The sequence below is a fragment of the Emys orbicularis genome, chromosome 2, assembly GCF_028017835.1.
Source record: "Emys orbicularis isolate rEmyOrb1 chromosome 2, rEmyOrb1.hap1, whole genome shotgun sequence".
Lineage (NCBI taxonomy): Eukaryota > Metazoa > Chordata > Testudines > Emydidae > Emys > Emys orbicularis.
The window spans coordinates 12,475,626-12,492,471 of NC_088684.1; the positions used below are offsets into that span (position 1 = coordinate 12,475,626).

General features: G+C 41.5%; 1 protein-coding gene across 1 annotated transcript in view; it reads left to right on the forward strand.

Annotated features, from left to right (window-relative positions):
* The window catches only part of FAM135B (family with sequence similarity 135 member B), a 242,186-nt gene that overhangs the window by 38,332 nt on the left and 187,008 nt on the right, over positions 1–16,846 (forward strand). Inside the window, exon 2 of the mRNA XM_065398959.1 lies at positions 7,723–7,802. Within this exon, the coding sequence (XP_065255031.1) occupies positions 7,723–7,802 (80 nt within the window). The remainder of the gene's footprint in view (positions 1–7,722; positions 7,803–16,846) is intronic.

The following is a 16,846-nucleotide window of genomic DNA, read 5'->3' on the forward strand; positions in this document are numbered from 1 at the left end:
TTTAGAATTGCTTCTCTTGCTTTCTGAGACGTCTCTCAGCCCCAGGTTGCTAAAGGGGCGGTAGAAGCAGCAGCAGTTCAGGAGATGCCCTGCAGGGTTCCTGAGAGCTCCGTGGCACTTTTGCACAGTTTGGTAAGCTTGGGATTGCACTTCCTAATGTGCATAAAAATGGAGTACTGGAGAACCCAATGAGACAAATACAAACCCCACACAATTACTCGTTAAATTCTCCAGAACAAGCCGAAGACCCTGCTCCTCCTAAAAACCAACAGATCAAACAATAATGAGCTCAAAGTGTGGATTACTTAAAAAAAATAAAACCTCCTCCATGCCTTTTTGACTCTGCCTCACTCCCGAATACATTGTCCAATTGGTCCCACACGTTTTGGAAACTTCTATCCTCAGATAATATGGATTATTATGTATTGGTATTGCCATAGTCCGTATAGAAACCCCAATCAGGACTGAGGGCCTGTTGTGCTAGACACTGTACAAACACACAGTAAAGGGCAGGTCCTTCACTGAAGAGTTTGTAATCTCCATTATGCCTGTGAAATTTCAGCAGAATTGGTTCATTTATGTCAGCATTAGGGGGATAAGAAACTGTGATGGAATACACTCCTGTATTCACACCCTACACACCATTATAATAATCTTTGTACAAGGTATGCTTTGTAGGGTATCATTTGACAACTCACAATTTGCTGGTCAGTATTATCCTGATAAAATATGTATGGTAACATGGTATGTGCAGTTATAAGATTTCTCTGTATGGTGTTATTAACACATAGACTCATAGACTTTAAGGTCAGAAGGGACCATTATGGTCATCTAGTCTGACCTCCCGCATGATGCAGGCCACAAAAGCTGACCCCCCCACTTTCCCTTAACTCAGCTGTTGAAGTCTCCAGATCGTGATTTAAAGACTTCAAGTCGCAGAGAATGCTCCAGCTTGCGACCCCTGCCCTATGCTGTGGAGGAAGGCAAAAAACCTCCAGGGCCTCTGCCAATCTACCCTGGAGGAAAATTCCTTCCCGACCCCAAATATGGCGATCAGTAGAACCCCGAGCATACAGGCAAGTTTCTCCAGCCAGACCCTCATTTTACCAGCGATGGCACGTTATTGCCTAATTGACTAAAACCACTTATCCCATCAAACCATTCCCTCCATAAACTTATCTAGCCTAATCTTGAAGCCAGAGAGGTCTTTCGCCCCCACCGTTTCCCTCGGAAGGCTGTTCCAAAATTTCACCCCTCTGACGGTTAGAAACCTTCGTCTAATTTCAAGCCTAAACTTCCCCACGGCCAGTTTATATCCATTTGTTCTTGTGTCCACATTAGTACTGAGATGAAATAATTCCTCTCCCTCCCTGGTATTTATCCCTTTGATATATTTAAAGAGAGCAATCATATCCCCCCTCAGCCTTCTTTTGGTTAGGCTAAACAAACCGAGCTCATCGAGTCTCCTTTCATAGGAAAGGTTTTCCATTCCTCGGATCATCCTAGTGGCCCTTCTCTGTACCCGTTCCAGTTTGAGTTCATCCTTTTTAAACATAGGAGACCAGAACTGCACACAGTACTCCAAATGAGGTCTCACCAGCGCCTTGTATAACGGAAGCAGCACCTCCTTGTCCCTACTAGAAATACCTCGCCTAATGCATCCCAAGATCGCATTAGCTTTTTTCACAGCCACGTCACATTGCCAACTCATAGTCATCCTGCGATCAACCAGGACTCCGAGGTCCTTCTTCTCCTCCGTCACTTCCAACCGATGCGTCCCCAGCTTATAACTAAAATTCTTGTTAGTCATCCCTAAATGCATCACCTTACACTTCTCACTATTAAATCTCATCCTATTATTATTACTCCAATTTACAAGGTCATCCAAGTCTCCCTGCAGAATATCCCGATCCTTCTCCGAATTGGCAATACCTCCCAACTTTGTGTCATCCGCAAACTTTATCAGCCCACTCCTACATTCGGTTCCGAGGTCAGTAATAAATAGATTAAATAAAATCGGACCCAAAACCGAACCTTGAGGAACCCCACTGGTGACCTCCCTCCAACCTGACAGTTCACCTTTCAGTACTACCCGTTGCAGTCTCCCCTTTAACCAGTTCTTTATCCACCTCTGGATTTTCATATCAATCCCCATCTTTTCCAATTTAACCAATAATTCCTCATGCGGTACAGTATCAAACGCTTTACTGAAATCGAGGTATATTAGATCCACCGCATTTCCTTTATCTAGAAGGTCTGTTACTTTCTCAAAGAAGGAGATCAGGTTGGTTTGGCACGATCTGCCTTTTGTAAACCCATGTTGTAATTTGTCCCAATTGCCATTGACCTCAAGGTCCTTAACTACTTTCTCCTTCAAAATTTTTTCCAAGACCTTGCATACTACAGAAGTTAAACTAACAGGCCTGTAGTTACCTGGGTCACTTTTTTTCCCCTTCTTGAAAATAGGAACCACATTAGCTATTTTCCAGTCCAACGGTACCACCCCCGAGTTTACAGATTCATTAAAAATTATCGCCAAGGGGCTTGCAATTTCTTGCGCCAGTTCCTTCAATATTCTAGGATGAAGATCATCCGGTCCGCCCGATTTAGTCCCGTTTAGCTGGTCAAGTTTGGCTTCCACCTCTGATACTGTAATGTCAATCCCCCCTCCTTTATTCCCCTCTGTCCTGCTCCCTCTATTCCTAAGCCCTTCATTAGCCTTATTAAAGACCGATGCAAAATATTCATTTAGATATTGTGCCATGCCTAGATTATCCTTAATCTCCTCTCCATCTACATTCTTCAGCGGTCCCACTTCCTCTTTCTTTGTTTTCTTCCTGTTTATATGGCTATAAAACCTCTTACTATTGGATTTAATTCCCCTCGCAAGGTCCAACTCTACACGGCTTTTGGCCTTTCTCACTGCATCCCTACATGCTCTAACCTCAATAAGGTAGGTTTCCTTGCTGATCCCTCCCCTCTTCCATTCTTTGTACGCTTTCTGTTTTTTCCTAATCGCCCCTTTGAGACGCCCGCTCATCCAGCTAGGTCTAAATCTCCTGCCTACTAATCGTTTTCCCTTTCTCGGGATACAGGCCTCGGACATGTTCCAAACCCCACAGCCCTGCCCAACCAGAAATTGGCAAACAGGTCTGTCCTATACAAAGGAATGTGTGCTTGCTTTAATTTGCATTTAAGCAGTAAACAGAGTCATCAAGGAGGAAGGGAAAATAAAAGAAGTTCAAATAGCTGAAAAAATAACAGCAGGGAACATCCTTCTACATAGACTCTTTGTCTCCTGGGTCTCAGCTGGAAATGTTTTCCAAGGGGGGTATTAAAACTATAAAAAGGAAGGACCAACACCCGGAGGGACCCCTGTCTCTCTCCCTACTCACCTCATTCTCCACACCTCAGAAGACAAAAGGAAACAGCTATTGGACTCTGGGAGAGAGGTTCTGATGTGAAAATTTGCTCAGCAATCTGCTGGAGCATGTGGTGAGAAAGTTTGCTTTGCAACTAAGGTTTCTTAAGTAGATACTAATAAGCTTTTATCTTTATTTTTCTTATAACCATTTCTGACTTGTATGCCTCATTACTCACTTAAAATCTATCTCTTTGTAGTTAGTAAACTTGTTTCATTGTTTTATCTAATCCAGTGTGTTTAAGATAAAGTATCTAGGTAACTCTAAGGTAATAAACTGGAATATTATTCCCTTAAAGGAATAATGGACTTAATATATTTGTACTGCCTAGCAGAGTGCTGGGCAGTACAGACATATATGTCTGGGAGAAAATCTGGGACTGGAGGCATGTTGGGGTCACCCGGCAGTACAACCAAGGCTGGTGAAAGCTAGGGGGATAACTAGCAGGCTGCAGTTACTCACACATGATATGGGTGTGGCTTGCATGCTGGAAGGCTGTTTGTGAGCAGCCCAGGTGGGAGCTTCTCCAGCAAGGCATTGTAAGACACCAAAGGTTGCAGGACAGGGGTGACACAGCCTCCCGCCCCCCACTAGTCTGGTCTGTGCCTTGGTATGTTGCAGAAATGGCTGTTTTGCACCTTGTGTTGTCATGTGAAAGTGTGCAAAGTAAATGCGTCTGACGAAGTGGGTATTCACCCACGAAAGCTTATGCTCCAATACATCTGTTAGTCTATGAGGTGCCACAGGACTCTTTGTGCAAAGTAAAAGTCACATGCCATTCTAATTCAGTAGTATTGTACTCCTGCTCCGTTCGTGCTTGGCACAGGAATAAATGATGACACAGGGAGCAAGGCAGTGGAGAATTGGGCTTTATAATGGAGAGGTAGTTTCAACCTTAACTGTGCAGATCCTGGATGCTCTTCATACTATGCAAGGCAGTGGTAGGTCCTTCATCTATAATCTTTTAAAAAAGAGAAACGGCTGCTGTCTCACAGAGTAATGCAAACTTTAAACTGGTGCAACCATATTGCTTTAGATCAACATATTCCTTTGAAAACCGGCAAGGGTAAAAGCAAAAAGAGCAGGATGCCTCAGGGGAAAGCTGAAGAAAAGGGAGCGTGGTGCAGTTTAGACATGGAGGATGATGCGTGTAAGGAATGATGCAGTGTGCAGAGCTGTGGAAGCAATGGCTGAGTTTGTTTAAGGAGAGCTCAAATGCTATCCTAGGGTAAAACGCCACAGTCAGAACATTTTCTGCTTTCTAGTTGAATAGTTGCTCATCCCTTCCAGTGTTTCCTGAACAATCAGAATCTTTAGGCATAAAGGAATAAAACAGGCATCCAGAAATGATAGGATTTTATTTTTCCCTATGAAAGATGCACATGCAGTCAGGATTATGCACATAAGTCCCTGTCACACTGGGAATTAGTCCAGTGTGACTGGGCTTTTTGGGGAGGGATAGCTCAGTGGTTTGAGCATTGGCCTGCAAAACCCAGGGTTGTGAGTTCAATCCTTGAGGGGGCCATTTAGGGATCTGGTGCAAAAATCTGTTGGATGATTTAATTAGGGATTGGTCCTGCTTTGAGCAGGGGGTTGGACTAGATGATCTCCTGAGGTCCCTTCCAACCCTGATATTCTATGTATGTTTCTATGATAAAACATGTTGCCAGTTAATGTCTGCATACTAAAGAATCTTGCTACTTATTTGTGGCAACCATCCGCTATGGCTAGTAGTGATATTAGTATTTTAATTTAGAAAGGTACTTTTGATTTTGCTGATAGTGCAAGCAGGCTGTTATCATTTAAAAAAAATGCATTACTGTATATTTTCACTCTGATTAAACACCTTCAGCTCAACTCTCCCCTCACATGTCCCGGGGTAAATCAGGAGAACCTTGACTGAAGTCAGTGATCCTACAGCTGTGTACAACCGTGTAAGGAGGAGGAAAATCAGGGACTTTGCACTTGCACTCAGTTCCCAATTATGCATCAGCAAAATGGGTGTAGGGTGTGAGTGTGGGGGGTTTAGGCAGCTTATGACCAATAAATGAAGTACTGGCTTCTCGCCTGCAGGTCTTGCCTATATCTGGTGCCAGGGGGCAGCGACAGTATGGACGTGCTATGGGGTCCACGCAGAACCTCAGGGATTTGCCAGGTTTGGGTGGCTGGGCCTGAACCCTTTTCTGCAAGGAGGATTTGATCAAACCCCACTCTTTGCATGGGGATCTCCGTGAGGGGATCCCATGGAGATTTTTCTCCCCACAAAGCTCTCTCCTGCAGGTTTTAACGTGCGTGGGTCTGATCTGGTCTTAAAATCTTTGCTAAGGGTTTAATAAACAGTATCTAAATGCATTAAAGTACTTCCACCAACCTATCTCCACCACTGAATGGAACAAAGGGGCAGGGTGTAGGTTGGGTGGGTAGTTGTAATTGGGGTGGGGCTGGTGTGTGCAATGACGGTTATGTCAAGTTGGTGTTGGCTGGCTTCCTGAAATGTTCATTTCCAGATACTCCTCAAAAAATAAAAACACCTCCCCACCCCTCCACACACACAAGTGTAGTAGTTCTGTAAAGCGTGTAAATATTATCTGATTGGATTCCAGTGACAAACCTTTTCAATCTAAAATTATCATTATTTACAACTAGAGGCAATAACTGAAGCCAGGGCCCCACTGTGCTAGGCATTGTACATACACATTATAACAGATATAAGAACATAAGAATGGCCATACTGAGTCAGACCAGTGGTCCAACTAACCCAGTATCCTATCTTCCAAGAGTAGCCAGTGCTAGATGCTTCACAGAGAATGAACAGACCAGGGCAATTATCAAGTGATCTGTCCCCTGTGGTCCAGTCCCAGCTACTGGCAGTTGTAGATTTAAGGACACCCGGATCATGGGGTTGGACCCCTGACCATCTTGACTAATAGCCATCGATGGGCCTATCCTCTCTCTAATTCTTTATTGAACCCAGTTATACTTTTGGCCTTCACAAGATCCCATGGCAACGAGTCCCACAGGTTGACTGTGCATTGTGTGAAGAAGTATTTCTTTGTTTGTTCCAAACATGCTGTCTATTAATTTCATCGGGTGATACCTAATTCTTGTCATATGTAAAGGGATAAGTAACACATCCCTATTCACTTTCCTCACACCATTCATGATTTTATGGACCCCTATCATATGTTCTCTTAGTTGTATCTTTTCTAAGTTGAACAGTTATACAATACCTGCCCCAAAGAATTCATAATGTAAATAGACCAGGCAAAGAGTAGGAGAAGAAACACAGACACACACACAAGTGAAATGACTCCAAGACACACAGCAGGTTGTGAACAGAACCCAGATATCCTGAATTACATGGCAGGACGCTGTTAATTGGGCTATGGTGCCTGTTACTCTTGGCTAATGAAGATTTTTGTTGGGGAATATACCTCTATATTTATATATGAAGGCTGTATGCAGATATATGCAAATTTTTCATAGAGTCCTGCAGTGCACTTAACTCTCACCCAAGCAAAATTTCCATTGCTGTTCTCTCACGTTCCGTGGCCAGGTACTGCCCTGATAGGTGTAACCATAAGCGCTGACTCCGTGGTGCTCCGGGGCTCAAGCACCTACTGAAAAAAAATAAGGGGTGCTCAGCACCGACAAGCCACCAGTCGGGGGCAGGAGCACATACATGGAAACTGGAAGGTGGGAGAGCATCCACTGACAAAAACGAAAGTCAGAGCCTGTGTGTGTAGCACAAGATTTGGCCCATTGATAGCAAATAACTACAATGCAAGTGGGCCTAGACCTGATAATGTAAATACGTATAGAGTTGCCTTGTTAATAATAATCATAATATGAATAGAAGCATGTTAACCGGGAGGAGAGGGGGGGTGGATAATGTACAAACATTTCTTTCGTGTTTTCACTTGTGTTAACTTTTCAGTGCATCCTGTTCGATCGTGTTGCATTGCATCATGGACTCTTCTTTTCTCGAAGCAAGCTTTTCTTGTCACAGCTCTTCATATTAAACACATATTGGGTTTAATCCTCCTCTCACGTTGGTGTAAATCAGGAGTAATTCCCTTGAAGTCAATGGAATTAAACTTGTATAAAGCTTATGTGAATGAGAGGAGAATCAGGGCCATAATATTTAACAGTCCAATCCACCTGCTCTCCTTAATATCATAGCTGCATATTTGCTCTCTGAACTAGCGTAAATATCCATTGTGTGTTCTAACTATTTTTCTCGTATTGAATGGAGTAGTCATCTGTATAACAGCATTTCTTTTTAAAATCCTCTCTCTAGATACTACCAGATACGAGCAGGGTTGAAACTTCCATCCAGGATTCCCCATAGACTGGCTGCAACAATCGTAGAGCAAACAGGTGAGAAATTCATAGGAAAGTGACCTGATGAGAGCTGGGTTCATTTGTTCAGATTGGGGAAAACAGAGTAAGGCCTGGTCTACACTGGGGTGGGGGGGGTGTCGATGTAAGATATGCAACTTCAGCTACGGGAATACCGTAGCTGAAGTCGGCATATATTATTCCGACTTACCTCCCGTCCTCACGGCGCGGGATCGACGGCTGCGGCTCCCCCGTCGATTCCGCTACCGCCGCTCGCTCCGGTGGAGTTCCGGAGTCGACGGGGAGTGTGTTCGGGGATCGCTATATCGCATCTTAACGAGACGCGATAAATAGATCGCTACCTGCCTATACGGCGGGTAGTCTGGACGTAGCTAAGTGAGAGATCATCCAAGTACAAATCTGGGTTTAGATCCAGATCTGAACTTCTCCTGAAGCTCAGGGGCATTTAGAGACCGTGTTTTGGTTGGGCCTGTTAAAGAGATGGGCTCCAGTTCTCAGGTTTTAATCTGATCCCAAAGCTCATGGTGTGTTTGTGTGAGATGCAGAGCCAGATTCAATAGGGAACCATTTCTAGAGTAAGTGAAAATGTGAATAAAACAACCCTCCTGGCTGCTGCACATAGGAATGAGCAGTTTGTGCTCAACGACATGAAATGTAAAGTAATGACTGAAAGGAAGTTCAGGTAAACAACCAGCAATTCAGATGTTTCTCTGAATTTCATCTGGGCTTGCTGAATCTCAAAACGCTGCAAAATTGGGCTAGGAATGGCGGAAAAACAATGAAATCACCTATGTGAAAGCTTCTCTATGGTTTGCTGGATATGGGAATTCTCCATTTCCTGCCTGGAACTATTGAGTAGTGTTCAGCACGTGGCCACGTTGCATTACAGCGGTGATGGCATTTCAGCAGCTGCTAATGGGATGGCTATTGTTGATATAAAATGTGACCAAATACACTATGAGGTTTTGGCTGGAGGAAGCTGACCTGGACCTGAGTGCAGAGTGCCAAGCAGCAGGACCTGTACTGCAAGAAGCTTAGTACGGTTCCTCTGCAAGGCATCCTGCAAGGACTCAGGAGAGCCCCTCCCAAAGGGTGGCACTGGCTGGGGAGGGAGCATAGTTTGGGACATGAGGCATTGATGTCAACAACCCCGCTGCCGCTTCCACCCCCACAACCCATACGGAGCTCTTGTGGAATTGAAGCTGCCCCTTCCCTGGTGGAACCTCTTGGGAGGGAAGCAATGGGAACACTCTGTCTTGCCCTCTGTCTCTCTTTAGGGTGTGGCCAGCATAGGAAGGTGCAGTTGGCAATCTGACCTGTAAATGGTGTAGTGCTTTAGGCTCCTTCTGGACAAAGGGACAGTAGGTCAGTATAAACCACTATGGTCTTATCCAAAATCTACTGAAGTCATTTGGAATTTTTTCATTAACTCCTGTGGGCTTTAGATTGGGCCCTGTTAGCAGAAGGCTGTGACAGAGGCTGTTTCGAGCACAGCCAAAAGTTAGTAGCTGCACTACATTTTAAATCTAACTTTACCTTCCTGTTATAAAAAGGAATATAATGTAATGCAGTTCTGCATTTTAAACCAAGTGAATGAGCATGTTGTCCAAGAAACGGGTAAAACTACTTCCTTCCTCTCCTGTTTCTTCATTTCATTGGCGGCGCGCCTAGCATTTTCTTCCTCCTAACATTTGTACATGCCTGAAAGACAAATGAGGCTGCAACGTTTTCATCAGTCTAAAAAAAACCCCACACTTATAAACAGAAGGCAAAACGTACAGTGGTTATAGGATTAGCAGCAGACTTGCATGATGCTAATGCAATCCAGGCAGGAGTTTAATAGCTTTACAGGGCTAACATCAAGGCAGGGGGTATTTAAGCTGTTAAGGTTTTAAAAGATTCTTCCTTGGCTAGCTTTGTTAGGGTTTTGTAATTGATTCATAAAGCCTGTGGAAGAGCACCATTTAATGGGGCTGAAGGTTAAGCTAATCAGTTGGAGTGCTAGACCGAAATAGAGGTTTTCCTAGAGGATGGGGAGCAAGCAGATACCGGACACAGTATGGGTACACCATACTTTAAATGCTTTTTATTGATTATAAAACAAACCTTCCTTACTTTATATTTACACCCCAAAAATACTATACCAGAGTTCAAGGTCAGAATGGTTCCGATGGCCAGTCGAAGTTTCTTTTGTTGGATAAGATCATAAGATGCGGGGAGCCGGCAAAACCACATTTATATTCACACGGGACTCTGGATTAATAGACGACATTGATTTGCAGAAATTATAGGCATTTATTTATAGTTCATTTTGTCGCATCATCGGTTCTTTGCCTTTGTTTACTAGGCCTTTTACCTGCACAATTGTAAAGAGACAATTTTGGGTGGGCTGCCATGATTTAAGGCATGCCATTGTCTTTAATGTTTATGCAATTTTACATTAGTCCATTTGGTGTTATTTCCTTGTCTGATGATTTTCGTATTTTTCTCGAAAAATAAGATTGTTTTTGCATAAAGAGTTCTAATAGTCCTTAAGTCCTTGCTTCGGTTGCTAACTTGCAACGCACGCATTCGATGTCAAGCACGCGTCATTCATACCAGGCCTCAATGACCTATAACATATTACATGGAAATATGAATCACAATGTACATTGATATATATATACATTCCACCCTCTTGATATATGATTAATGCCATTAATTATTGTATTACTCTATAATTTTGCAAGCAATTTAATTTTATATATTACTTGCTTTAAAACTTTTTGTTGCTTTTTTATTCGGCAGTATGAACATAGCATAATAAAGGTTAACAAAATTAGTAATGCAAATAATATTACAATAGGATGTAGCATTAAATATAGAAGAGCTGTGACACTGGGAGACCATTTAAAAAAAGAATTATACCAATGAGAAATTACCAATTCTTCCTCTTCCCCCCCCCACCACCATTTTAATATTTGACCATTGTGGATCAAAATTTTTTTTTTTTTTTTTTTTTTAGCTGAGCAGACTTAGTTAGATACATTTTTTGCATATTGCCTGATTTTTTTGCTTTTATTAATTATTTTTGTTGTTGTTTCCAATCTATTTTTAAATTGAAGGGCCAGTTTACATTTTTTTGGTTTTCAAACATTTTTTTTTTTAAATAGAGGACCTTGGTAAATCATTTTATTAATAATGACCTTTGTTACATTACATTTACATGACTTAATTGGGCCTTTTTTTGTTATACTTTTTTAAAATACATGTTTTTTAGTGGTTACCACACAGATACACCCATTGACTAAATTAAACACTTTTGTGCCATTGTTCGCTTGAATGGTTTAAATGACATTTCTTTAGGGACCAAGTTACCCATTTGCTTCGTTTTTACGATGTTTTGTTAATTTTATTAATTTATATATATTTTTTTCAATTAAGTGTGTTTCACTTAATTTTATTTGCCATAACATTTTATTAATCATTTTTGGCAACACCCAGGCCATTGCTGCTTTTTTCTTTTTTGTGTTGTGTAACAGTGTTTTTCCTTTTTCCTTTCCCCTCAGAGTGGCTTAATTTTAATTAAACTTTATATATATATTTTGTATTATGTAATTTGTTGATTTTATATATGAGGATTTTTGAACCATTTAAAAAGCCATTGCCCATTACTTAACAGATTAACCATTTTTTTAATGTATTGTGTTTTATTTTATAAGTTTGCATTTGTACACATTGTACTGCTAGTACGGTTTTATTGTTAATTTTAGACACACCAAATAGATTTACATTTAGACATGTTTTTAAGGCTTGGGCTTGTTTTAATTGGAGTTCCACACTTCTTATTCCTTGTTTCGATAATGCACCATGTTGTGTTACATGTGTCTGTATAGCCCCTAAAATTTTACCCAAGGCTGACATTTTTGGTAACGTTTTAATATTAAATGAGTTTAAAACTTCAGCTTCAATGTCACCTACGATATATTTTTCTATACCTTTTTTATTTTGTATAGTTCTGTTTTTGTATTGTTGTTACCATACTTGTAATAGAGGCAAGGCATATGGCATACACTTTGGATGTTGTGCACTTATGTTTACTTATGCTTTTTAAAATCAGATTGTTTGATTTACAATAGTTGGGGCTTTGATTACTTTTTCCCTCCTATATGGGTGCTCGTCTGCCAGGATTCTTGGTGCGATTTTGTTTACCGATATTTGATTAATCAACATAAAAAACCCCCACATTTTTGAAAATAATTCCTCCATTAATTTTCCTAAAGCAACTTAATTTTATTATTATGGAAGGATTTGCTATTACACATATTTTTTATAATTTAAGAGCCATTGACTTATTTTATTTTACATGAATATTAGCCAATTTTTTTTATTAGGCACATTTAGGGTGACTACATTAAATTTTAAACTTTAAAAGGTACAGTTTAGAATACTTATATTTAAATTGTTTTTATTATAACTAAATTTAAACCTTAAGTGACTTTTTGTTTTAGTATGTACAATTATTTTTATTGCTCTTTTAAATTTTTTGGCTTTGATATTTTCATGTTACATTTTTGCCATTTTTTTCACCATATTTTAAATTTTTTTAAGTTTTTTTTTTTTAAACATTTGGTTTTGTTTGGCCCTGTTTTTTTCATTTTGTTCCACGAATGGTCAAATGTATTATTTCCTATGATTTATACCTTCATTTTAGAGGTGCTTCTGTATGTATATTCATGTACCCCTAAATGTTTCCAAATATTTAAAAAACATAAAAGCCCAAAACCATATTTTTACCCTTTTTGAATTATGAGGATTCTTCATATTGAAGCCATGGCCCTTATTCCATTGGAATAATGTCCGAAGTTTTTTGGCCATATTATTTTAAATACTTACACTAAGCTTTTTTATTTTTGCTCGAGCGTTGGTATTTTTTAAAAAAAAATATAACACACACAACACTTTTTTTTTTTTTACTAAGCACAAAATGCAAAGCAAAGCAAGCATAAGTAATAAACCAATTACAAAAATTGTAGCACCGTATTTACACTTTAGATCCAAGGTCCGTACAGGATAATTTTTGGTGCAATTGAGCATTTCTTGTCCCCTGTAAGATAAACTAAAAGAGAAAGAAAGGCACGTTATTTAATTTTTAGGCCATAACTTTAATTGTGAGGTGTGGACCCACTTTTGTTTTGTTAATTTGCACTACAGTAGGTGAAATTTTATTTATGATGGAAAATGGTTTAACCCATTTAGACTTCAGGACATGATTTTTTGATGTTAATTTTAAATACATTACTTTATTTTTTATTTTTTATAATGTATTGTTTTTGACACACAGCCGCAACTAGCAGTTCCTGTGTTTTTACTTGCTTTTTCAATGCTGCTATAGTTTTCTGGCACCAACTGTGAGAAATGCTTGTGATTCCCACCTTACATGCAATTGCCTTTTTTACAGCTTGCCACAACAGCCATACTACGGCCGTTTGCTTTTACTAGCATTAGGCTTGTACAACTGTGCATATTTTTTAAACATGTTTTTTTAAGGTATCAGGTATTACATCTGGTTCCACCACACCTTCTATCCAAGGGCATGCCCCAAATGCAATAATTTTCTTCTCTAACAGAGAAGGGGCTTTAACTTTAGTCCACTGGGGTGCCTCTTCCACCCTTTCACTTTTTTTTTAAACAGTGTTTTAAACATTATTAAACTAACACCACGTGGTATCTCCCCATGTGTTTTGTTTCTTTCTCTCACAGAATTTTTACAAATTTTACAAATAAGGAGTTACCGTTATTAGTCTTAAATAAGGACCCCCCCCCCCAACACTGTAAGACCCCCGTCTCGAAATACGGCACTCCTTAATATCTCTCCCCCCTCCACCTTCTCCACCATTTGTTAGACCCGCAATAGAGGTCTCCCTACGGGATGGAGAGCAAACAGATACCGGACACAATGTTGGTATACAATACTCGAAATGGTCTTTATTGATTACAGAACAAACCTTACTCACTTCATATTTACACCCCAAACATACTATACCAGAGTCCAAAGGTCAGAATGGTCCCAATGGCTAGTCGAGGTTCCTTCCTTAAGGATAAGATCATAGGATGCGGGGAGCTGGCAAAACCACATCTATATCCACACGGGACTCTGGATCAATAAACTACTGTGATTTGCAGAAATCATAGGCATCCATTTATAGTTCATTCCATCACATCATCGGTTCTTTGCCTTTGTTTACTAGGCCTTTTACCCACACAATTTTAAAGAGACAATCCTGGGCGGGCCGCCATGATCCAAGGCGTGCCATTTCCTCCAAGTCGTATACAATTTTACATCAGTCCACTTGGTGTTAGTTCCTTTTCTGATAATTTTTCATATTTTTCTTGGAACATAAGATTGTTTTTGCACAAAGAGTTCTAATAGTCCTTAACCTTAAGTCCTTGCTTTGGTTGCTAACTTGCAACGCACACATTCATGTCAAGCACACGTCATTCATACCAGGTATATATCTCTCTCTCCCAACAGGACATTCCTTTATTCTATTGTCACTGATCTGCCCAAATGTATATAGAGATCTTGTGGGTGGGAGAAATTAAAACATTGCAAGTTTTAATAATACACACTATGAAAGAAGCAGCCTGGCAGCCTAAAGTATTATAAAATCATGAGTCAGAGCCCCAAAATTCCTGAGATTGACTTTAAAATTTGTGGTTGTTTTGTATTTGCCTTCTGTTTTATTGAGGCCTTTGCATTCAGATTTTTCAAGGTTTCTCCACAACCATGAGGGCCAGGAACTTTCTCTTTCAAAAAATAAAAGCTGACATTTTCATTTCAGCAGCTGGGATGCTAAGAAAAATAAAAATAACATGAGACTTGCAATGAAACCATGGGAGGTGACAACACTGAAGGTGGTGAAGAATGAAAGGAATAAGTATTTTCCGTTGCAGAAATAGCATAGCTTTTAGCTCCCAAAACTCTCCATGGAGAAATGAAATCAGGGACCAACCAAACTTGTGAATTTGAGACCAACCCTTGGGACTTCCAGGAAGTTAATGTTAACTTACTTATATAATGTAAATGTTAATATAAATGTACATATATAATGTAAGGCAGTACATATATAGTCCTGTGATTCAGGAAGGAGCAAAACTGGTGATGCTTCCTGTGGTATTTTGTTGCAAACAAATCTATTTGGGAAAACCCCCACTGTTGGAAGATGTTGATCACAACATCTGGGCGGAGGGACCACTTGTGATTGTGAAATGACCTGCTGAGATGATCGGCCAGTTCGTTCCGAGAGCCTGGAAGGTACTATGCCTCTAGGTGTAGCGAATGGGCGATGCAGAAGTGCCACAGTTTGAGGGCTTCCCAGCACAGGGGAGAGGAATGAGCACCACCCTGTGTGTTTATATAGAACATCGCTGCCATGTTGTCGGTCAACACGGATACACTTCTGCCTTCCAGATGGGCCTGGAACATCTGGCAAGCAAGGCAGACCACTCTTAGCTCCCTGACGTTGATGTGCAGCGAAAGTTCTGCCTGGAACCAGAGGCCCTCAGTCCTCCTAAGTGCGCCCCCCATCCCATTGCCGACGCATCCGTGACTAGAGACATTGAGGGTTGGGGCCTGGAGAAGGGCACTCCCGCGCACACCACTTGTAGGTTGAGCACCACAGGAGGGACTCAATAACCGGAGGAGGAAGTGTAATAAACTTGTCTAGGTGGTCTCAGGATGGCCTGCACACTGCAAAGGCTGGGGTTGAAGTCTCACGTGCTGTACTATATATGTACAAGTGGCCATGTGACCGAGCAGCTTTAGGCAACCTTGAGCCATAGTCATGGGTATCGCGTTAGGACTTCTATGATGGCGCCTAGAGTCAGAAAACAGGACTCCGGAAGGAATGCTTGACCTGAATCTAAGATAGCTCTGATGGGCTCTATCCTCTGGGTAGCGGTTAGAGTTGATTTCGGCACTTTCAGTATTAGCCTGAGCTTTCTGAAAGTCGATCGTATGAGGTTAACATGCTGTTCCACCTGGGATTTGGTACGGCTCTTGACAAGGCAGTCATCTAGATACAGGAAAAATTGTACATGTCGCCTCTTCAGGAATGCGGCTACAACCGACATGCATTTGGTGAACACCTGAGGGACCGCCAATAGCCTGAAGGGGAGAACCGTGAACTGATAATGGGTGTTGTTGACCACAAAGCGGAGAAACCGCATATTGGACAGCAAGAGCGACATGTGGAAGTATGCGTCTTTGAAGTCAAAGGCGGCGTACCAGTTTCCCGGATCCGGGGAGGGAAGAATGTGGAATGTGGAAGCCAGAGAAATCATGCGAAACTTCAGCTTTTTCATGAATTTGTTGAGGTTCCACAGGTCCAAAATGGGTCTTAACCCACCTTTGGCTTTTGGGATTAGGAAATATCGGGAATAGAAACCCTTTCCCCTGAGAAACTCCTGAGGGACCTCCTCTACTGCTCCAGCTTCTGGGAGCGCTTGCTCTTCCTGTATGAGAAATTGTTCGTGAGAAGGGTCCATGAAGAGGGATGGGGAAGGGGGGTGAGAGGGAGGAAGGGAACAGAATTGGAGAGAATATCCCAATTCTACCATGTAAGACCCACTGGTTCGAGGTGATCTGGGCCCAGGCTTGGTAGAAAAGGGATAGATGATTCATGAAACAGGAAGAAGGATCTGGGATTGTGTCTGGTGCATCACGCCCGGGCGCACCTTCAAAGTTTTGCTTGGGAGCTGAAGACTGCCTCGCCGCGCTCTGTAATCTTTTCTGGGTTGAGAGGGGTAGAAGTGTGGCGGGGGCTGAGGCTTAAAATGCTTTCTTTGTGGGGCTGGCGTATGGAGCCCCAGGGATTTTAATGTTGCTCTTGAGCCTTTGAGACTATGGAGCCTAGAGTCTGTTTGCTCTGCGAACAGACCCGAGCCATTGAAGGGCACGTCCTGAATCGTTTGTTGGACCTCATGTGGGAGGCCCAAAACTTGCAGCCACGAGCTCCTTCACATGGCTATAGTGATGGACATCATGTGGACATCCGCTGAGTCCAATGCAGCTTTCAAGG